Source organism: Phocoena phocoena, chromosome 4 (assembly GCF_963924675.1).
Source record: "Phocoena phocoena chromosome 4, mPhoPho1.1, whole genome shotgun sequence".
Taxonomy (NCBI): Eukaryota; Metazoa; Chordata; class Mammalia; order Artiodactyla; family Phocoenidae; genus Phocoena; species Phocoena phocoena.
Genome location: NC_089222.1, coordinates 144,822,891 through 144,844,396, shown reverse-complemented (window position 1 = coordinate 144,844,396; position 21,506 = coordinate 144,822,891). Strand labels below are relative to the sequence as shown.

The following is a 21,506-nucleotide window of genomic DNA, read 5'->3' as shown; positions in this document are numbered from 1 at the left end:
CATGGAATATGTTGGAGGGGGGAGTAGATGGACCCGTTGACAAACTAATCAGTGCAAAAAGCCAAACACCAAAAAAGATCCTGACTAGAATAAAGATATGTTTACAAAATGAAATAAAATGCTAAAATAAAGATGAATGCTGGTATCATTTTGTGGTGGAGAGGAAATTTTTAAGTATGATAGGAGAAGCCAAAACCATGACAGAAAAGACAAATGCAAGATACTTGTGTATAAAAATATTTCAAAAATTAAAATCGATAGAACAAGCTGAAGAAAATATTTGTGACACGTATATGAGGATTAGGTAAAATCTTTAATACAGAGAATTCTCAAATCAATAAGAAAAAGACAAACACTGAAGAGTTTAAAAAGAAAAAGAAACAGAGAAGAGAGACTTGATTTTCCTAAGTTTTATTCCACAGCCCAACAGCAACAGGGGCTGGAATCCAGCCTCATTTCACCACCTACTTTGGGACTTTTTGAATATCAGTCTATAAATACGTATAGCCTGTGCACAGATAATAAAAATGGTGTTTTCCACTGAGTGTTTATAAATGTACTATAAGGGGACTCCCTTGGCATATGTGGGCTTGGAGGAAGGGCAGGTTAAATCCAGTAAGCTGGTGCGTCATCGCCATGTTCTCAGGGACATCAGTGCAATGACATCACCATGAACGGGGGTCCCAGACTGCAGCCCTGCACCCAAGGCTCCCCCACAGCAGCTCTGGATGGGGTGCTGTTGGGAAGGGGAGGTGCAGGGACCTGGCGCCCTAAGGCCTCTCGTCAGGCCTTTGGGAAGATGTGCAGTCACCGTCTTAGCCAGGAGAGGGGGATGTCTGGTCGCTTTTGTGGGTGGCGGAGGCCCTGGCTTTTGTGCTCAGACAGACTGGGAAGGGGTCTTGTCTTTTCCACTCCCCTCATCACTGCACAGAGTGGCCTGTCTGAGGCTGTGCCCTGTGAGGTCGCTGGCATCCACTGGGACCACCCGGACACCTGGCTGCGAGGCCAGGCCCTTCTGAGCTGTCAGTGGCTGCTTTCTCTCTCTCTGCGTATGTAAAGCATCGTTAGTGGTCAAGACGGCGGCAGGCTGGGCGGAGGGTCAGACCAGAGCTTGAGGACCAGTGGGTCACCTTGTGGTCAGGCCAACACAAGGGCGAATTCCTCTTTTAGCCCCACTGCACTTTGTCTTGGGGAGAAGAATGAATGTTCACTCATCCATCCATCCATTCCCCCAAGAGCATCACAAAACACCACCACTCGCTTCCCACTAGCGTGAGGTGGGTCATGTGACCTGCTTTGGTAACTGAAACGTGGGCGGGTCCCTGTGTTCCCTTCCCCTGCCCTGGCTGCACATTCTAGATAGAAAAGGGCACTGGCCATCAGTCTGCCCACGGGGGCCGGAACCATGAGGGTCAGGACGAGGGGACAGGACACCAGCCTCTGCTGCTGCAGCCCTGGGCCCTGGGTCGTCAGTGCTGAGGCCTAACCAGCCCACCTGCCGATGTGCCCAGCCTTGGGCCGACAGCCGGCAGCGTCTCCCACCCTCCAGCAGCATGGTCATGGGCAGCCTTGGGAACAGGATGCCCTGGTCAGATCGGTCGGGGCCAGGCTGTATACCATCCCCTGCTTGGAGGTTCACAACTTCCATCACTGAGCCTTCCATCATAAAGGCTCTGATAAGTCCCGCAGGAAACGCACCCACTTAACATTCCACTTCCCCCAGCCCTATTTCAACAGAGACTCTTCCCTTTATGGAACATTTATAGACACTGCATGTGGAGTTGTATGCCTGAAGCACCAGTGTGGGAATCAGCTCGAGACACGCAGGATGACTGAGCCCAGCCGGTCTCCCCAGGATCCTGTCTCCCTGGGAGCTTACCGTGCAGTGAAAGCATGAAGGTCTGGAGTCGCGAGCCCGCTTAGTGGGGGCGCTGGGCTTTGCACCCCCCACTTCATCCCACGCCCTGGCCCACAGCCCAGGAGATGGGGGGTCTCTGCAGCGCCTCCGCCTGAATGACCTACAAGCAGGCAGGAGCCGAGGCCTGACACCTGCAGGCAAAGGAAAAGGTCTGAACCCCAGTCCCTGATGGCCCTCATGCTCCTGTGGCTTCCCTCATGCAGCTTCTGGACAGTGGTCCCATCGCCCCCCCCCACCAGTGTACACTCCCAGAGAGGCATGGCTCCACCCGCTGCCAGGCCCCCCCTCTGCTTCATGTGCCCCCAGATGCCTCTCCAGATGCCTGCGAGACCCCCTGCTACTCTGGGGCTGTGCAGGAACGCAGAAGGACAGCATGAGGACCAAGCAGTGTAGGAGGGGAGCGGCCGGTGGTCGGTGCCCCGGCACCAGGACAGGCTCCTCCTAGGCCGTACAGCCTCGGGTGAGGGGCCGAGCCCGACAGGAGTCAGGGACCGCTCAGGATGCCTTTGGGCCCAAAAGCCTCTGAACTGAGCTGAGATCAAGCTGTGGGTCACCCTGTCAGTCCAGCACCCAGAGGGTGACCGCCAGGCCAGGCGGAACCTAACCACAGGCCCACCGAGGCTCACGCAGGGGTGTCAGCAGGTCCTCACTGGGCCCGCGCCAGCCCTGCAGAAGTCCCGGCCAGGGAAAGCAGGGCTCTCAGGCAGACTGGGCTGGGCTGGGAGGGACTGGGGTTCACCCAGGAAGCTTCAGAACTGCCCCTCGCAGAGCGTGACCACTGCTGGGTGCGGGGCCATAGGGGGAGGTGGAGCTGGCGGGTGGTCCCCGTGGAGATGGAGGCCTGCTTTGTGTCCCGCCCTTTGCTCCCATGCATGTGATTTTCGGGTTTCCTGGGGTGTCCATGAATGAGGACAGGGGTACCCTTGGCCGGCAGAGGGTCCTGACATGTCAGACTCTGATGCTGGTGGTGGCCTCAGAGACTGAGCTGGTCACCAAGAGGCCAGCTCCTCTGAGGCCTGTTTCCAAACCACTAGGGCCCCCCCACCCCCCCAGACAGTGCTGGTCTCTGCCAAGCTGCAGCAGGGCATACGGTGACCCGAGACCCTGACAGGAAGGCACCTGCCCGGGAGTGTCCTGGGTTCCCCCCACTCCCGTACTTGTCCATGTACCCTAGGTGGAACCTTCCAGGATCCTCTGCTCCACGTCACCAGGCCAGGTGATCTTGCCCCCAGGACTCCTTCCCTGCTGTTCAGGTCCAACAACGAGAAGACAGTCCCTTCCATGGAGCTGGAATGGGCCCCTGGAATCCCCACATTCCCCTTCCGTTACAGGAACAACATGGACAGGGCAGAGTGGGGAGCAGGGGTGTGACATGGGAGTTGGGTGGTGTGGTCAGGTGACAGAGAGGCCTGCACCCCAGTCACTCCTGGTCCTTATAATAATTTTTAATCTGGTGTCCTAGTTAAAAAACAAAGCTAAACTAAGTAAAAGGAGGAGAAGGCAATCAAGACAATGTACTCAAACATGGGGAAAATGATTTCATTGTCGTCATCAGTACTGTCTTCCCTCCACTAAAAAAAGTTTTAATAAACTCTTGTAAATAAATATTCTAAAATATTTAGAAAGATATGCTCATGGATTGAAAGAATTAATATTGTTAAAATAACCGTATTAGCCAAGGCAATCTACAGATTTGATGAAACCCCTATCAAAATTCCAATGGCAGGTTTCACAGGAATAGGAAAAACAATCCAAAAATTTGTGTGGAACCACAAAGACCATGAATTGCCAAAGCAATCTTGAGAAAGAAGAACAAAGCTAGAGGTGTCACACACCCTGATTTCAAACTATGTTACAGAGCTACTGTAATGAAAACAGTATGGTACTGGCACAAAAACAGACACATAGATCAATGGAACAGAATAGAAAGCACAGAAGTAAACCCATGTATATATGGATAATTAATTTATGACAAAGGAGCCAATATACAATGGGGAAAGGACAGTCTCTTTAATTAATGGTGTTGGGGAACACTGGACAGCTACATGCCAAAGAATGAAACTGGACCACTGTCTTACACCACACACAAAAATTAACTCAAAATGGATTTAAGACTTGAACATAAGACCTGAAACCACAAACTCCTAGAAGAGAACATAGGTGGTAAACTCCTTGACGTTGGTCTTGGCAATGGTTTTTTGGATTTGACACCAAAAGCGAAGGCAACAAAAGCAAAAATAAACAAATGAGACTACAATCATACTAAAAATTCTTCTGCACTACTAAGGAAGCCATCAACAAAATGAAAATGCAATGTACTGAATGGGAGAAAATATTTGAAAATCATATATCTAATAAGGGGTTAATATCCAAAATATATAAAGAGTTCATATAGCTCAATAGCAAAACAACAAACAATTTGATATAAAATCTAGGCAAGGAATCTGGATAGATGTTTTTCCAAAGAAGACATACAGATGGCCACCAGGTACCTGAAAATGTTCTCAACATCACTAATCGTTAGGGAACTGCAAATGAAGACCACAGTGAGTTACACCTCACACCTGTCAGAGTGGCTAGTATCAGAAAGACGAGAAATGACAAGTGCTGGGGAGGGTGTGGAGAGAACGGGACCCTCGTGCACGGTTGTGAGAATGTAAACTGGTGCAGCCACCACGGGAAACAGTATGGAGGTTCCTCAAAAAAGAAAAAAATAGAACTACCATACGATCCAGCAATTCTATTTCTGGAGATTCATCCTAAAACAAGGAAACACTAATTTGAGAAGATATCTGCACCCCCACGTTCGGCATTATTGACAGTATTCAAGACACGGAAACACCCTAAGTGCCCATGAATGGATGAATGGATAAAGAAAATATGGTGTATGTATACAATGGAATATTACTCAGCCGTAAAAAAGAATGAAATTTTGCCATTTGTGACAACATGGATCGACCTTGAGGGCATTATGCTAAGTGAAACAAGTCAGACAGAGAAAGACAAATACCCTATGATCTCACTTACATGTGGAATTAAAAAAAAAAAACAAAAACACCTGGGACTTCCCTAGTGGTCCAGTGGTTACAACTCTGCGCTCCCAATGCAGGGGGCCCAGGTTCGATTCCTGGTCAGGGAACTAGATCCCACTGCAACTAAAGATCCCACATGCCACAACTAAGACCCGGTACAGCCAAATAAATAAATAAATATTTTTAAAAAATCATAGAAACAGAGAAGGTGGCTGCCAGAGGTGAGGACTGAGGGATGGGCGAATGGGTGAAGAGGGTCAAAAGATACAAATTTCCAGTTATAAATAAATTCCCATAGATAGGGATGTAATATACCGGCATGGTGACTATAGTCAATAATACTGTGTTGTTAAAAACAGAAACTATTTTAGAATAGTTTGTATCTACGGAACATTTGTGAAGCTAGGACAGAACTCCCCCAAACCCCAGCCAGTCTCCCCTATCATTAACATCTTGCATTAGTGTGATACAATTAACGAACCAACACTGATACAACATTCACTACACCGATAAGCCACAGTCTACTAGATGCCCTTGGTTTTCCCCTAATGTCCTTTCTCTGTCCCATTTAGTCATCACGTCTCCTTATGCTCTTCTTGTCTGTGACGGTTTTTCAGATTTTCTCTGCTTTTGTTGAGCGTGACAGTTTTGAAGAGTCCTGGGCAGGTATTTTGTACGCTGTTCCTCCCCTGGAATTTTCTGGTATTTTTCTCACGCGTGGAGGCAGGGTCATGCGTGGGGAGGGAGCCCACAGAGGTGATGGGCCATCCTCACCTCAGTGCCTCCAGGGCAGTACTGTCCACTACACTCTTGACGTCGACCTTGACCACCTGGCAGAGCTGTGTTTGTCAGGTTTCTCACTGCAAAGTTACCCCCCCCGCCTCGCGCTCAGCTTTTTCTGGGAAAGTCAGGAGGCCCAGCCCACACCCCAGCACAGGTGGGGGAGTTATGCCCGCTCCAGGCCCCAGCTGAGCCCCTCCCCCACACTGCCCCTGGGCCCCTCCCACCACAGTAAACTCCCCCCCAACCCTCACCCAGCACCTTCACCCCCACCCTTGATCTCCCTAAGCCCACTGATCTCCCTCTGCCCACACCTGCCCTCCTGTCCCTCCCCCAAGACCACAGCCCCGCCCCTAAGCCCCCCACCCCCATCCCACACTCAGCGCCCCATTACTGAGCCCCCCTCACCCTCCCCACCTCCCCAGACGCCCTAACCCCACCCAACAGGGGCGAGCCCCCCCACCCTTCCAGCCAACACCCAGTGGCACTGAGGGCTCCCCCGCCCCTCCCCACTCCCCCGCCCCCGCACGTCACGTCACCCTTCGCACCCCCTTCGCCCAGCGGGCCCAGCACCCCCGGTTCCTGCTGGTTTCTGGAAGGCCCCTTCCCAGGTTCCATGGCCCTCTCCTCCCCGGGAACCCTGAGCCTGGAAACCCTGGATGGCTCGGACCCTGACCCAGCCCCGCTGCTGGAAGGGGAGCCGTGTCCCCAGCCCTGTGAAATCAGTGAGGCCCTTTCTCCTTCTCCATAGACCCCTTGCCTTTGAGGGTCGGGTGGGAGAGACCACAGGCTGGGGTCTGGGGGACAGTGGGGCGGCAGGAGCATGGGGGTGGCTGAGGGGTGCACAGCTAGGGAGGACACAGAAGGAGGGAGGGACCGTGGTGGACCCTGGGCCCTTCCAGGCCCCCTGCCCTCCCATTTGTGGGGAGAAGCTGCCCACCTGACTGCGCCCACCGAGCCCCCTCTCGAGGTTGGCACTCCCCACTGGTCTTCCTACCCCTTGACCCTGGGGGTCAAGAGGGGTGAGTGTCATGGTGGGAGGTGGGTAGGGGCCAGGCTGGGTGGTCTGCTCAGTCCCCGTGCTGGGGGTCTGGGGCTCCAAGACGGAGGCTGATGGGACACTTTCTCCCTGTCTGGTGCGCGTCCTGTCTCCTGGTTTGGTGTCCCCACGGCCACTGCTGCAGTCCTGGACCCGGAAGCAGAGCACAGCACGGACATCGTCCCGGTGGGCTCCAGCGAACAGTCATCCCCACCGTCACCCAGGCTCCACAGAGGTGAGGGCTCATTCGGGTACTGGCTCCATCACTTGGGATGCTGACCCCGGGCCTGGGCAGAGTTTAGAGTTCCCGGCTTCTGGAATACTCCCACGTCACTCAGGAGCAGAAGGGCCCCACTCAAAGCCTCCCCCACCCCACCCCACCAGCTGAGATGTTTAACATGTCGCCATGAAAGGCGGAGGGGACAGGGCGTGGGGGGGGGGGGGGCTGATCCTCTGGTTCCTGTGACGTCAGAAGTCCTTCACCAAGGACTTGTGAGGCTCATCTCTTGAGGTGTCTAAATTAGGAGACAGGCAGAGGAAGGGGTTACTTATTTTCTTTTCCAGATCTTATTGCATATGAAGTCAAGGTTAACCAGCGAGACATAGAAGGTGAGCATCGCACACCTGCCCAGGTGAAGGGACGTCAGCCAGCTGAGGAAAGACTTGCCACCTCACTCATTGTCCGTCCATGGCAGAGGGCAGTGTATGGTGCCCAGCTCGTGTCCCCTCCACCTGCCCCAAGGACCCTGACACTTCATTTGAAGCGTACACTTCATTGTATTTTAGCGTAATCACAGATATGTGTACCCATCGCTACAATCTAATTTTAGGGCATTTTCCTCATCCGCAAAAGAAACTGGTACCCGTCAACAGTCCGTCCTCATTCCTCATCCCTCTGCCTCCCCTCTTTCAACCCTAGGCAACCACGAATCTACTTTCTTTCTCTTTGGGTTTGCCCATTCTGGATCCCCTGCATTTACATATGAATTTTAGGATCATCTTAGCAATTTCTAAAAAAAAGGAAAGAAAGAAAGGAAAAGACCAGCTGGGATTTTGAGCAGGATCTGGTTTTTCAAAACCAGATTTGGGGAGGCTCTCCATTTTAACACTGTTTAGTCTTCTGATCTATGAACATGGGATGCCCTCCCATCTGTTTGATCATTGATTGCTTTGAGGACTAGTTTGTGGTTTTCAGTGTACAGGACTTGTTCCTAAGTCTGTTGCTGTGCCTGCCGGCATCGTGACACGTTGCCCTGTGGGTTTTCGCCTCAGACATGTGTATCTGCTGCGGAAGTTTCCAGGTGCACACGCGGCACCCTTTGTTTGAGGGAGGGATGTGCACTCCGTGCAAGGTAAGCAGGGAGGCGTGCGGCGGCTTCGTGGAGGCCTTGGAACAGAGGAGGCAGCCTGGCTTTGCCCTCACCAAGGACAAGTTCCTGGAGTGCCTCTTCTTGTACGACGAGGACGGGTACCTGTCCTACTGCTCCATATGTTGTGCAGGAGAGACGCTGCTTATCTGCGAGAACCCCGACTGCACGCGGTGAGGCCAGGGGCCCCGGGGGTCCGGGCAAGGGGTGAAGGACCTCTGCCCACAAGCCTGGGAAACTCCCATCCTTCTCAGCTCCGCATCCCAGAGTCCAAAGGGGTTCACCTCCCGAAAGTATGACCTTCTCCAAAGCTTTCCATTTCCATCTCAGATGTTTCATTTGGTGTATAGCCGTGACCTAGGGGAAGGGTGTGTCAGAAGATCTGTGCTTGTGATTTTTCTTTCTGTTTTTATCGCCAAGACATAGCTGCTCCCTCCGTGGTTAAGTAGGGCAGCGACAGGAAACCCACGCAGCTGGGATCAGACGAGGCGTATTCATTCCCTGCTACATACCAGCCTAAGCGTTACCCGTGGTCCCCTCCCCTCAGTCGTTCCGGGCGTCCCGGTATTTACTGCTGCGTCGCCCCAAGTCTGCAGCCCTGCCCCGACCCCGCGGTGGGCGCTCCTGCAGAGATCTTGCCTGGTTTCTCAGGATCTGGAGTTTGGAGGAGGGAGCCAGCTGGCTTAGGGGACTCTGTGAAATCTGTCACTACCCACAGACCCCCTGCTGTCTTCTGCAGATGGCTGGGTTCCCGTCGCTCTGGGTCCCCAAGAGGGACCCGTCCCCCTTCCCCGGGCCGCAGCCCCACCTCCCGCCCCTGCCAGCTCCGTCTTCTCACCTGAGCCCCCGTGTGGCCTCCACCCCTCTCTCCGGAGCAAGGAGCAGGCTCGCCTCTGCCTGCGGGACCACCGGGGTTTCACCTGGCGGCCAAGGCAGTGGCAGGCCTGTCGCTGTGGTTCTCTGTTTGACTCCAGGTGCTACTGTTTCGAGTGCATCGACAGCCTGGTGGGCCCCGGGACCTCGGCGAAAGTGCAGGCCATGAGTAACTGGGTCTGCTTCCTGTGCCTGCCCTTCCCCCGCAGTGGGCTGCTGCAGAGGAGGAAGAAGTGGCGGGGGTGGCTGAAGGCCTTCTGCGACCGGGAGGCGGTGAGGACACAGCGGGTGCGGGTGCTCGGCGGCCCTAACTTGGTTCCTTTCCTCTGGTGACGGGCTGCAAAATGCCCGTCCGCTCCCTCTTACACAATGATGTTAAGGGCTTTTAAGCAAATGCGCTTTTCTCATCCCCTCTTTGTCCGCTAGATGCTCTGTCTTCTACAAGTCACTTTATTTTTTTTAACTTTTTTCTTTTTTTTAAATTAATTTATTGATTTCTGGCTGCGTTGGGTCTTCGTTGTGGTGCGTGGGCTTCTCATTGGGGTGGCTTCCCTTGTTGCGGAGCACGGGCTCTAGGCGCACGGGCTTCAGTAGTTGTGGCACATGGACTTCAGTAGTTGTGACTCGCGGGCTCTAGAGCACAGGCTCAGTAGTTGTGGCGCACGGGCTTATTTGCTCTGCAGCACGTGGGATCTTCCCAGACCGGGGCTCGAACCCGTGCTCCCTGCATTGGCAGGCAGATTCCTAACCACTGTGCCAGCAGGGAAGTCCCTCTACAAATCACTTTTGCATGGAAGTTTTGTTTCTTCCAAGCCTGGGAATGAGGCATTTGTAGGACGTAGGAGAGGGGCCCAGCAGAGGTGTGCCTCTAAGTCCAGCAAGTGGGAGTAAACGCCCGGGCAGGCTCTCCTGGTCCAGCCCGGACAGCTGGCACAGACATGGGTCCTCTCCAGGATCAAGGTCGGGATCTGGGAGCTAGGCCGGAGTTTGGGCTCATCATGGTGGGTTGAGCTCTGTCCCCCAAAGACACATCCACGTCCTAACCCCTGTTGCCTGTGAACATGGCCTATTTTGGAAATGGGGTCTCTGCAGACGTAATTTAGTTAAGAATCTCAAGGTAAGGTCATCCTGGATTAGGGTGACATGAAATGCAATGATTGGTGTCATCTAACAGGAAGGAAGGGGACAGAGACGCACAGAGGGAGGGTGGCCACGTGATGGGGAGGGCTGGGTGCTCACCGTGGCGGCCTGGGGTCTCGGGCTCTCTCTGCTGTGGTGCATGGCCAGGCTGGTTCTGGAGAGTCGCCACACACGGCATTGCATGGTAGCCCCACCACCCAGTGCTCCCTGAAGCCAGATGGGAGCAGGTGCCTTTATGGTGCTTTTCGGAGCAAGGTGCCTGCACTCCCCGTAGAGCCTTCTCGCGGTCCGGTGAGCGGCAGAAACGCTCCCTCTCAGTGCAGAAGGGCCCCGTGCTGGCAGACTGCAGGACGAGCTTCTCATTGAAGGGAGAAGGGGCTGATGCTCACAGCTGGTATTACTGCCACTACAGCCAGAGCAGAGCGGGAAGGAGGCACTGCTCCTGCGGCGGCCGCGGGGGACCAGGACGTGTGTCCGCAAGTGTCCCTCAGGGCTGTGCCTGCGCGGGATCCGCCCCGCCCTTCTCACCTCCCCACGCCTCCTCCTCCGGGCAGCCTGCCCTCCCTTACACTCGCCCGCCGCTTCACTGGCTGCCTGCGTTGGGTGCCCACCTGCTCCAGCCCTGGGCAGACCCTTCCCCCTGGGGCTCAGGGTCTCCTGGGAGCCCCCTCCCCCCCCCTCAGGCAGTGCCCCTGCCTAGGCCTGGAATCCCATCCGCAGTTCGTGGGAGGCCAGGCACTCCCAAGTGCAACCTCCTGGGGGTCAGGTGGCGCTGGGGTGCTTGTTTCATGAATAGATCCATCGGGTCTCTGCCACCGGGTGCCCCGCGGGGTGGGCGGGTGTTACCCTAGGCCTTCCTGGCTCCTTCACGGCAGGACTCAGTGGCTGGCTCAGGCCTGGCCTGGGAGATGCCTGACACTGGTAGCCTTCAGGGGTGCTGTGTGGCTTGAGGCCCACGTTCAGAGCCCGCAGAGGGGACGGAGAGGGGTCGGGTGAATCCCATGGCCGTGGGTATTCAGAATCCCCCAGGTTTGAGACTCTTCCCAAGAAACACAAGGGAAGTGGTTTCTCTCGGGATAGAATTATCTTCCTTCACAGTCAGGATAATGCCCTCGCACCTGCCTTTCCTTTGCTAGAGGCGGCCCAGGCTGGGGGATGGTGTGGAGGACAGAAGCCCTCGTCCTGGGCAATGGGTGGGGTCTCACGGAGGCCCGGGGGTCAGTGCAGTCAGGGTGGGGCCAGCCGCCTCGGCAGGTGTGTCCTCATTCATCAGGGGAAAAGCTTCTGCAGAGCCAGAAAGAATTTTTCTTGTCACTCATGGGCTGTACAACCAAGCAGTCATCAGAACATCCTTTTTTTAAAAAAAAATAAATAGGAGAGTCCCCTTGAGATGTACAAAACTGTGCCCATGTGGAAGAGAGAGCCCATCCGGGTGCTGTCCCTTTTTGGGGACATCAAGAAAGGTGGGTGCAGTGATGTCTGAGGACTGACAATGGAAGATGGGTCTGCCTGGAGCAAGACCCATGGGGGACCGGGGGAGTGGGCGACGGGCGGGGTCGAAATGTCCCCTATGATGCGCTTGCTACATGTTTGAGGCTGGGGACCTGAGGGTCGTTTTCAGGAGGGGAGGGTCGCAAGAGCACCTGGGGCTCCTTCCTTCAGCAGGGACGCCTCGGAAAGAAAAGTCACGTAGCAAGACGGTGGGTGTGAGACGCTGTAGTGAGGGCCATGGGGCCCAGGCTCTCTGCCTAGGACAGCCCTGCCCACGGCCACCAAACCTCAGACACCTCCACATACCTGGCCGCCTTATAGGGCTGCCCCACCCCTCGCAGCGCTCCCTGTACCCTCCGTCTCTACCCAAATCTCCCAGGCTGCGCAGGCTGGTCACGTGCTGCATCCCAGCCTTGCCTGGGTGTCCTGCCCCTCTGTACCCTGAGCAGACCCCACCTGCTGGTCCCTTTGGAAATCCTATGGATTCTCCTGGGCCCGGCAGATGTAAGAAGAATCCATGAAAATACTCCTTGTCTCTGGCCAAATGGAATGGGGGGGGGCGTCCACCCCACTTCTGGCACTACGCCCCGTGTCTTGTGTAGTGTGGTCACAGCGGCCTCATGCACACCCGTGTTAGGAACCTGGGGGCTGAGACGCACAGAGTGGGCACAGCTTTCCCCTGAAGGAAGCCCGTGGCCACCCAGCCTTCAAGTCCCTGCCCGGACGATGCATCCTTAGTTCAATTTGTTAAGATCCTTTCTGGGCTAGTTGTCCATGCCGTGTCACACAGCCTGACCAGGTGACATTAGCGTGGACGGCCACCACCCAGTGGATTCCTAACCCAGAGAGTGACCCTGCAGCCAGGAGGGCCTGGCTTTGCGACAAACTGCTTGACTCTCTGAAATCAGTTCTCAGTGGAGTTTGCTGGCTCCCCCCGTCATGCGGTTGAAAAGATAAAGTCTGCTCGCTAACGGCAGCCCTTTAGTTCCACATGGGGTCAAAACCAGCGTCAGCCCTGTGTGTCCCCTTTGCTCCCCACCCAGAGCTGATGAGTTTGGGCTTTTTGGAACGTGGTTCTGAGCCGGGGAAACTGAAGCATTTGGACGATGTCACCAACGTAGTGAGGAGGGACGTAAGTACTGCTGTGCTCCTCCAGGCACCAAGGGGTGAGAGCAGACCGGGGGGAGGGGGTGCGTCGGGGAAGGGGGACTGGACGGGGTGGGGGAGGCGCAGCCCGGATGCTCTGTCCCCAGCAGGGCCCACCTGGGGGGGTGTCGGCCCCCCACGGCGGGAGAGCTGAGAGAGTCATGTCCGTAGCCGTCCGTAGCCCCCCGCTGCCCACCGCCCAGAGGAGAACCGTTGGCCAAAGCTCCCGCCTGGTTTGTTGAAACCCAAGGGGCCTATCCCACCACCTGTGATGGTGCCGCCTAGGGCGGGGCTCCTAAGATAGAGTGCTGAGTCTTGAACACAACCACCACTGACTGCTTGAAAACATTCTCCGAGCGCTGTCATGAAACGTCTGGCTCCCTCGAAGGCTATTTCCTGCTGTCCTGGACGGCGGCCTTGGAGGAAGGACCTAAAAATGACTCAGCAGCTGGGCCGCGAGCCGCCGCGGATGGGAAAGGGCCAGGCCGCCACCTGTGTGGCCTCAGGGAAGGAAGACCTGGTCCGTCAGCCGCTCGCCCACACAGCCTCTCGCAGGAGAATTAAAGCCCGTCATCCCCAGAGCCCGACAACCACGGGCACGGGGTCAGAGGGGCCGGAACACTGGCCACAGAAGGTGGCAGCAAGGAAGCAGCCAATGTGGGGGGACCCAGTTCACCCCCCGGGTGCCGGCAGGGCCTCTCAGCTCTGCTCCCCGTCTGGCCGGGGGGCCGTGTCCCAGGGGCCAGCCCTCCTCCCTGGCTGAGACTGGAGACGCCCCCCTCCTCCGTCCCCCTGGGGTCTGCCCTGCCCCGAAGCCCAGGACAGCTCTCTTCTTGCCCCTCCGGCCCCTTCGGACGTCCCACCAGGAAGCATTTCTGGAGCCTGCGCCCACCCGCACACTCGTCCCAGGCCCCCCAGGGCGGGGTCCTCCCTGCCAGGGCAGGACGGTCAAGGCGGGGCTGGAGAGTGACACGAGCCCTCCCCAAGTAGCAGAGCTACAAGAACAGATGAGACATGGAGGGGCTCTCGCTGGCACAGACAAGGGTCTAGACACCCCCTCCCGTAATGAGCTTTTGCGTCTCAGGGGTGACAGTGGCTCACATGTGTCATCATCACTGGGTTCCCCAGCGACCAGTCCTGGCTTCGCTCCTTTTTCACGAGGCCTGTAAAATGGGCTTTCCCACCGCACAGCCCACCCTAGAGGTGGGGGTGTCCGGCTTCCACGTCTGCACAGCCACACCTGGCCGCGGGTTTCGGGGGATTTCAAGTGCACACTGGCGGGTTCTCGGGGACAGCAGGGTGTTCCCTCTAGGACCTTGCTTCCTTCACAGCCTTTCCTGGGGTCATTTCAGCAGCCACCTTCGTGTAGAGTGTTGGGATGCGGGTCCCGGGCCCCCAGCCCACGCTCCCCTCCTCTAGCCCACTTGCCCCTTCCCTGTCCACACTCCCTGCTGTACTTGCGCTGGTCAGCAGGCTTCACTGGAGCTGGAGCCACCAGGAGCGCGCCTGGGTCAAGGTCAGAGCTGACTGCGACGAGGCACGTGGGGTCAGGGGCACGTGAGGCCGGAGGCTAACATCGGGTGTCGGCTTCTGTTAAGTGACTTGGGGAGGGTCCAGGGAAGCCACGTCTGCTCTGGACGGGCTGCTGTCAGAAAGCCAGGGATCCAGTATTTGGGTCTTTCAATTGTTTTTCAAGAAGAGTGACACGGGCTAGAGTCTCTAACTGGGCCCCTCAGTCACCTGGGCCCCTGATGGGGAAGGGAATCCTCAGCGTCTCAGCTCAGGTGGGATTGTAGGGGCCTGGACGGGGCTGGGGGGCGGGGGAGGTGCAGCAGGGGCGGCTCGCGCTCGCCAGGGAAGGCTACCTGCTACCCGGTGACCCATCAGGGCTTCCACCTGTATTTCCCAGCAACACACAGAATCCGCATGAATCCTTGGGGGCCCCGTGTCGCTCTCCCTGGAGGGTCTGTAAGGGCCATGCCCGGCACAAAAGAATCACCGCGCTCGGGTTCCCAGGGCTCTGCTGAGGGCCGGCCTCCCTGAGATGATAGAGAAAGCAGGGCTCCTTGCACCCCCTGAATCAAGGGGAGGGTCTGACCTGGTGGGTTTCACCGCCCCCCGACCCCTTCCATGAGGGTCAGCCTGAATCACAGGGTCAGAGAGGAGAGGTGCCCGGCCCCGGGGGAGCTCTCTGCCCTCCTGAGCCACGCGCTGTCCTGCAGGTGGAAGCATGGGGCCCCTTCGACCTCGCCTACGGCTCTACGCCCCCGCTGGGCCACGCCTGCAGCCAGCCCCCAGGTAAGAGGCCTGGCCATCTGCTCAGACTCCGGAGCCTCTTGTCCGCCACACCCTCCTACGCACCCCAGCTCTCCTCAGGGAGGGCAGGAATTGCAAACCGTCTGCATTCTTAAACAATCAGCTTTATTGGGGGATCAGAGACATAGGTCAATTGTCCGTATTCAGTGAGTACAGCGTGGTGGGTTTTGAAGTGAGTACCCTGTGAGCCATCACCGCAACCGAGTGGGTCCGTCACCCCAGGGCGGCCTGGCGCCCCTCCCACCCTGTCCGCAGGGCTGTGTGTCCCTGTGGGGCGTGGCCCAGCCTCCCGCACCTGTGCCCTGGAGGCTGCAGCTGCGGGAGCAGGACTGCCCTGGGGAGCAGGCGACCCGCCCCACCAGAGCCCCGCCCTTGCGTCCCGGGTCCCTCCAGGCAGAGCCCAGACCCCCCTGATCGCTCCCCACCCCAGCGTGGTACCTGTTCCAGTTCCACCGCATCCTGCGGTACGCGATGCCCCGGCCAGGCAGCCCCCAGCCCTTCTTCTGGATGTTCATGGACAACCTGGTGCTGACCCAGGACGACCGCGTCGTGGCCACTCGCTTTCTGGAGGTGGGTGTGGGCCGCGGCCTCCCCGAGGGACACTTGGGGCCCCTGGGGGGCACCGCTTAGGTCCCGGTCCCGAGGTCTGGGTTTTCAGAGTTCATAGGGCCCACGAGGGCCGTCTCACCACTGAGGTCCCAACAGTGCCTTTGCACTGCCCTGGATTTAGGATCCCGCCACCTCGGGTCATGTCCTTCTCCTCCCCGCCACCCCACCTGGGCGCACACACACTCACACTCGCACACCGCAATGCACAGTGCACCGGTCAGTTACACACACACACACTCAAACCCATCCTGGGGCACCGACAGACTTGCTGTTTCTGTCCTCAGGCCCAAGTCCTGACCATTAGAGCAGCCACTTTTGGACTCAGTGACCGGTTTGTCCAGGGCTGACCTGGCCCGTCCCTCCCAGCAGACCCACACACAGGGCAGCTCCCCCCGCAGTGAAAGTCTCCTGGCTTCTCCACCCCTGCTGTCCCCACTGCACTTGTCTTTGGGTCCTTGGCCACCTCCAGGACGTCTTCACAAACCTACACATATGCCCGCCCCGCTGCCCTGCGTCGGGCTTTTTTCACTTAACCGTGACCTTGGAAATCGTTCTGTTGGAAAAGTACCTTTCTCACTCTTTGTTTTGACGTACGTGTTTTGTTTTCTGCAGTTTTATTTTGTATGGATGTGAAAAATGCCTTTAACCCGTTCCCGGGGACAGAGAGTTGGGCTGTTTCCAATCTCTTGCTCTTACAAACAATGCTATGAGGAGGGGGCGTGAGTGGGGACATCTGCGGGGTGGATTCCGGAAGTGAGACCGCGGGGTCCATGTGCCGTTTTCAGGGATGCTGCCACTGCCCCGGGAGGGTGTCCGCGCAGACCACCCCCGCCCCGGCGGCCGAGCTGCCGCTCCCCTCACCTGCCCACGGGGTGTCCCCAGCTCTCTGCGTTCCCTTGCCTTGGCTCCCAAATGTCCTGTCTTCTGCCCTCCTATGCAGTTGGGATTTTCCATTTTGTATCTTACTGGTTTTGTATCTTTCTTACTGGTTTGATTCAAGAAACTATTGATCTCGTCTCTACATTAATTTAGCTTCTGCTGCCTTCTTGGATTACTTTGTGGATGAAAGTGGTTTATAGTTGGTTCACTTAGACTTTCTGGGTATTTGAGCAGATTATCTGCAGGTCATGATAGTTTTTTCTTTCTAATTTTGTACCTCAGACACGTCTCTCTTGTCTCACGTTGAACCACAGTAGTGATGGGACATGCCTGCCTGGGTCCTGAGTTGAACGTACATGTGTCCAGTGTTTCTCTACTAAGCTGATGCTGGCTTTGAGGTTGAGGTTGATAAATTTCACTATGTTAAGGAAATTTCCAGAAGTTTCCCTTGATTTCTATTTTTTGAGCCATTCTATCAAGAATAATTGTTGGATTCTGTCAAATGTTCTTTTTTACGTCTATGGAGAGAATTAAGTTCCTTCTTTAGATCTATTAATAGGATATAATATACTAATAGGTTTCATAATAGTGATCCCTCTTTGCATTCCTGGAAAATACCCAATTAGTCGTGGGGTGTGGCTATATTGACAGATTGCTGAAATCTAGTGAACTGCATTTCCCGTAGGATTTGTTGCTTTGACAAGCACGAGAGAGGTGGGTGTGTGAGGTTGTCTTGTTTTGTGCTATTTTTATTGGGTTGGGATGTCAGTGTTAAGTTTGCTTCATAAAAATATTTTAAAATTCGACAGACTTTTCCTGTGCAATTGCTGGGATTGGTTCTTGTTGCCATCGTTTTAAAATGGGAGCAACTCTTCTGTGGGAACTCATCTGTTAAGATTTTCAATCTTTTCTGAGATCTATTTGGTAAGCTATGTTTTCCCGGAATGTCACCCATTTAATTAGAGTTTAAAAATCATTTTCATAGGGTTGAGCAAGGTGGCCTCACAATTCTCTGACTTTCTTCCGCATCCGTGGTTATTTCTCCTTTTTGGGAAGCCCGGAATTTTTAAATACTGACATGTCACCACATATCAGCAGTCCTGATGAGGCTTGTAAGGTGACCTGTTTACTGAAAAATCTATGAAGGGTAACCACGAGTCCAGACAAGAAACACAGTCTCCCAACCTGGGTGCCAGCCGTCAGCAGACTTGGAGGACAGCAAGGATACTGACTCTCGATCGTTCTGTGAGCACATTGGGTAGATCGGAATTGGTCCCAAATCAGAAGTAGGCAAAGAAGAGACCTTCCCACATGTCCTGTCACTGCTCCCATCTTGCTGTGGAACCACGTTCCTGCTGATGGCAGGCAGTAGTTAGACGTGCCCAATACAGGACCGTCTCTTTCTGCCCGGCGCCGGATGGTACATCCAGGTGTGAGCTCTCCTCCCGGCCAGGTGTCTGGACACGGGAGGAGACTGATGTGTCCAGGGATGGTCAGACTTGGGAACGGTCCACGTGGGCCTTTCTGCACGCCCCACCACTCCAAGTCCGGAGAGGTGAAGTTCAGACCACCTGGTTGGGTGTCGGGGACTGGATGACCTCCCTCCTGCCATGACTCCCCCACAGCCCCTCCTTCCCTGACCTTCCGCTGCTTTCTACGGAGACTTCGGCCCCAGGATCCGGCCACGCCCTTGGCTCCTGTGGGCCTCGTGAAGCATCGGCCCTTGAGGAAACACTGCTGTCTGCCCACAGAGCCTCTTATCTGCCTGACGTGACCTATCTCGTGGCTCAAAGAGCAAGGACTTCTTCGACCTTCACGGGAATCTGTCTCTGCCATGCAGCAGGCGGGGAGTCCCTGGGCCAGGTGACCTGTGGGAGTGAAAATCACCTACCAGTCACAAGGTCTAAAATAATATCTCGGCTTTTTTCCTTACAAGGTGATTTATGAGAAAAAAGATGTGACATGTAAGCAGTGTCGACTGGGAGACATAATCGGTCTAGGAGGCCCGGGACGCTGTTCTGGGCTCAGGTGTGTTGCCCACTGTGGGTGCCCCAGTTCATAGTTGACGTTTTTATCCCTCAGACTGACCCGGTGACCATCCAGGACGTCCATGGCAGTACCGTCCGGAACGCCGTGCACGTGTGGAGCAACATCCCCGCCGTGAAGAGGTATTTCCTGTGCGTTTGCGTCCCTGGAAACTTGGAGGGACACAGGCTGCTTCGGGTTCTCCAGGGAAACAAGTCTGACAGTGCAAGAGAGCGGAGGGTTTTCTACACAGAGCTGTGCTCGGGGCAGCCTCTGTGCCCAGGTCAGGGGCCGCCCCACAAGTTCTGGACAAGCTCAAGGTCAGCGGTGCCCCCTTTCCACTTTGGGGACCTTCTCCCCACTTCTGCACTGGTGTCTCTGAGCGTCGCACCTCCAGACGAACCCACGGACGGGAGCCATGCGGCACATGTGCCCCGGTCCCAGTTCCCACTCCCCAGGCTCCAGGCACGTGCCTCACCCTGCACAGCCCCACGCTCACAAGCACACACCCGCTGTCTCACAGGTTCACAATCGTCACACACAGAGCACACACTCACACAAGCCCACATCCTCACGGGCACCCCACTGTGTGCGTTTGGGCCACACTGAGCTTCTTTCAGCCCCTCAAACAGGCCTGCCTTGGGCTTTCACACACACACATACACACACACACACGTGCACACACACACATACACGCACACACACGTGCACACACACACATACACGCACACACAGACGGGCACACACGCACACACAGCCTTCGGTGCTCCTGGAACATTCTCAGGACTGGCGATTCTCACGCACGTCCCCTCGCCAGCCCTGCACGCCCACAGCCCCGGCCCCTCGCCAGCCCTGCACGCCCACAGCCCCGGCCCCTCGCCAGCCCTGCACGCCCACAGCCCTGGTCCGGCCACCCCGCTGCTTCAGGCAGCCTTTCTGCTGCCAGGACCCTGCCCTCCTCCACTGTACCCGCCACACACAGCCCCCCGAGCCCTGAGGAGAAGGCCGTCTCCTCCCCCAAGCCCCGTGCGTCTGGCCTTCGTCCTTGTGTTGGACCAACGTTGCCTGCACCTTCCAGGACAGTAAGTCATGGGTCCTCCCCCTGCAGTGCCTGGAAACTTCTTTTCACCACCTCCCAGTGCCAGCCAGCCTTCGCCCCACTCACGCTGTGGTACCCACCAGGCCCCCAGCCAGGACTGTAGCGGGGACGTGGGGAGCCAGGTGGAGCAGGTTCCGAAACATTATCTCTTCGGAAGACCTGAGGGTCACCCCACCTCCTCCACGGTGTCTCCCCACTTCTCTCCCCCAGAGGTGGGTGACGGCGTCTGGGCCCCAGGAGCGCAGCAGGTGCTTCCCTTCAGGCTCACACTGTCTCAGTCGTGAGGGAGACCCCCCTCACTGGAAGTAGGGACCATTTTGCTGGGATGATGGGCAGCTGCCTTCAGACAGCACCGGCCTCCCTTGGACAGTGGAGCTGCCCCAAGGAGGTGGGCAGGGAGGGCACCAAGAGGGGCGCTGTGTGTTTCTGGCACCTTGTCCGTGGCCTTCACCCCCCCGCGAAAACTGAGCCGAGAAACGTTCCCCGAGTCCAGCGAGGTGCCAGGCGCCACGTCCGCGAGACTTGAGTCCCCAGGGTTGCATCACATGACGAGCGGGGTCCCTGCTGCGTGGCCCTCCGGCACAGGCAGCCCGGGGCCCACAGGCAGCCGTGCTCATCTCGGGTGCGGCAGAACCCTTGGAAGGGCCATGGAACACCGCTTGAGCAGACTTGCCCACGAGTCCCGCCCTCCCTTCTCTGTGCACCCGTCTCGGGTGACAGGCCCCTCCCCAGGAGGGGTGTGGGAGCCATCGTCCCCTACTGCCCCCGACATGCTTGTCATCCCACCACGCGGTGAAAACCTCACAGAAGGCGGGTGGGGTCTTTCTCTCAGAGACCTCGGGTAATCTAGCGAGACGGGCGCCCCCCAGCTTTCTCCCAGGAGCCCTTGGGTGGGTACTGAGCCCCCACTCTCCTTCACAGCAGGCATTCAGCTCTGGATCCCCAGGAGGAATTATCCCTGCTGGCTCAGGACAGGCAGAGAGCAAAGCCCCCCACCCAGGGCCCAGCCATGCTGGTGAAGAATTGTTTTCTCCCCCTGAGAGAATATTTCAAGTATTTTTCAACAGAACTCACTTCCTCTTTATAAATGAGTCATTATACCATGAAAAGAAAAGAGACTTTTCCTAGAACAAAGACAACTTTCCTTACATTGTTTCTTTTTTCCTTTTCAAATAATTATTTTATTTGCTTAACTTTGGATTTCCCGAGATTGCTACAGGCCCATCATCCCTTTGGGTCTGGAGATACAGGGCCCCGCTCCCACCATGACCTTTGGTGGGAGGGGGCGAAGCCTCGGGTCTAACGGTGGACGAGACCCTGACATTACCGTGCACGTTGGGCTGCTGGAAATGTTTCTTTGTGCCAGTTGGGAAGTTAAAATATATTTATTATGATCGTGGTGGGTCATTTTTTGGTGTTTTTGTGTATAAGCACCGCCTTTATTTTATTCTGTAGGACATGGGAAAGTATGTGAGAAAGATGAGCAGGACACATGGTTATAACCGCGCACTGCACCTGTGCCATTTGTACACGTAGCCGATGCCGTCACGGCTGCCACGTGCCTTGATGGTTAAAATCACCCACCCTGATTAGAGCCACAAAACATCCCAAACCTTTGCAAAGTGTACATATCCACTCGGTCAGCCAAGTAGGACAGGCTGAACAGAGGGCACGGAGGCCAAGGCTAGGTCCACTCGTGAAGCATGCAACCTTTGGTCCTCCTTACCCAGATGGACTTGCTTGCAGAAGGCGGGGTCCCAGTTTGCCCCGGGCCCTGGTGAGGACAGGACCA

At 56.2% G+C, this 21,506-nt stretch overlaps 1 protein-coding gene across 1 annotated transcript; it reads left to right on the top strand.

The window, feature by feature from the left end:
- Nucleotides 1–1,405: 1,405 nt before the first annotated feature.
- Nucleotides 1,406–20,801, top strand: DNMT3L (DNA methyltransferase 3 like). The gene is made up of 15 exons (XM_065875928.1): nt 1,406–1,411; nt 1,512–1,597; nt 2,225–2,307; nt 6,156–6,455; nt 6,915–7,004; nt 7,334–7,378; nt 8,042–8,121; nt 8,197–8,309; nt 9,111–9,282; nt 11,525–11,612; nt 12,684–12,772; nt 15,009–15,084; nt 15,533–15,672; nt 18,673–18,758; nt 20,636–20,801. Exons 1-15 carry the CDS (start codon nt 1,406–1,408, stop codon nt 20,799–20,801), a joined length of 1,620 nt encoding a protein of 539 aa, XP_065732000.1.
- The last annotated feature ends 705 nt before the right edge of the window (nt 20,802–21,506 follow it).

Bases quoted from the DNA above. Each gene is read 5' to 3' on its own strand.
- DNMT3L (XM_065875928.1), top strand. The intron at 7,379-8,041 runs GTGAGCATCGCA...TTTTCGCCTCAG, and splicing joins TAACCAGCGAGACATAGAAG to ACATGTGTATCTGCTGCGGA. The intron at 12,773-15,008 runs GTAAGTACTGCT...GCTGTCCTGCAG, and splicing joins CCAACGTAGTGAGGAGGGAC to GTGGAAGCATGGGGCCCCTT.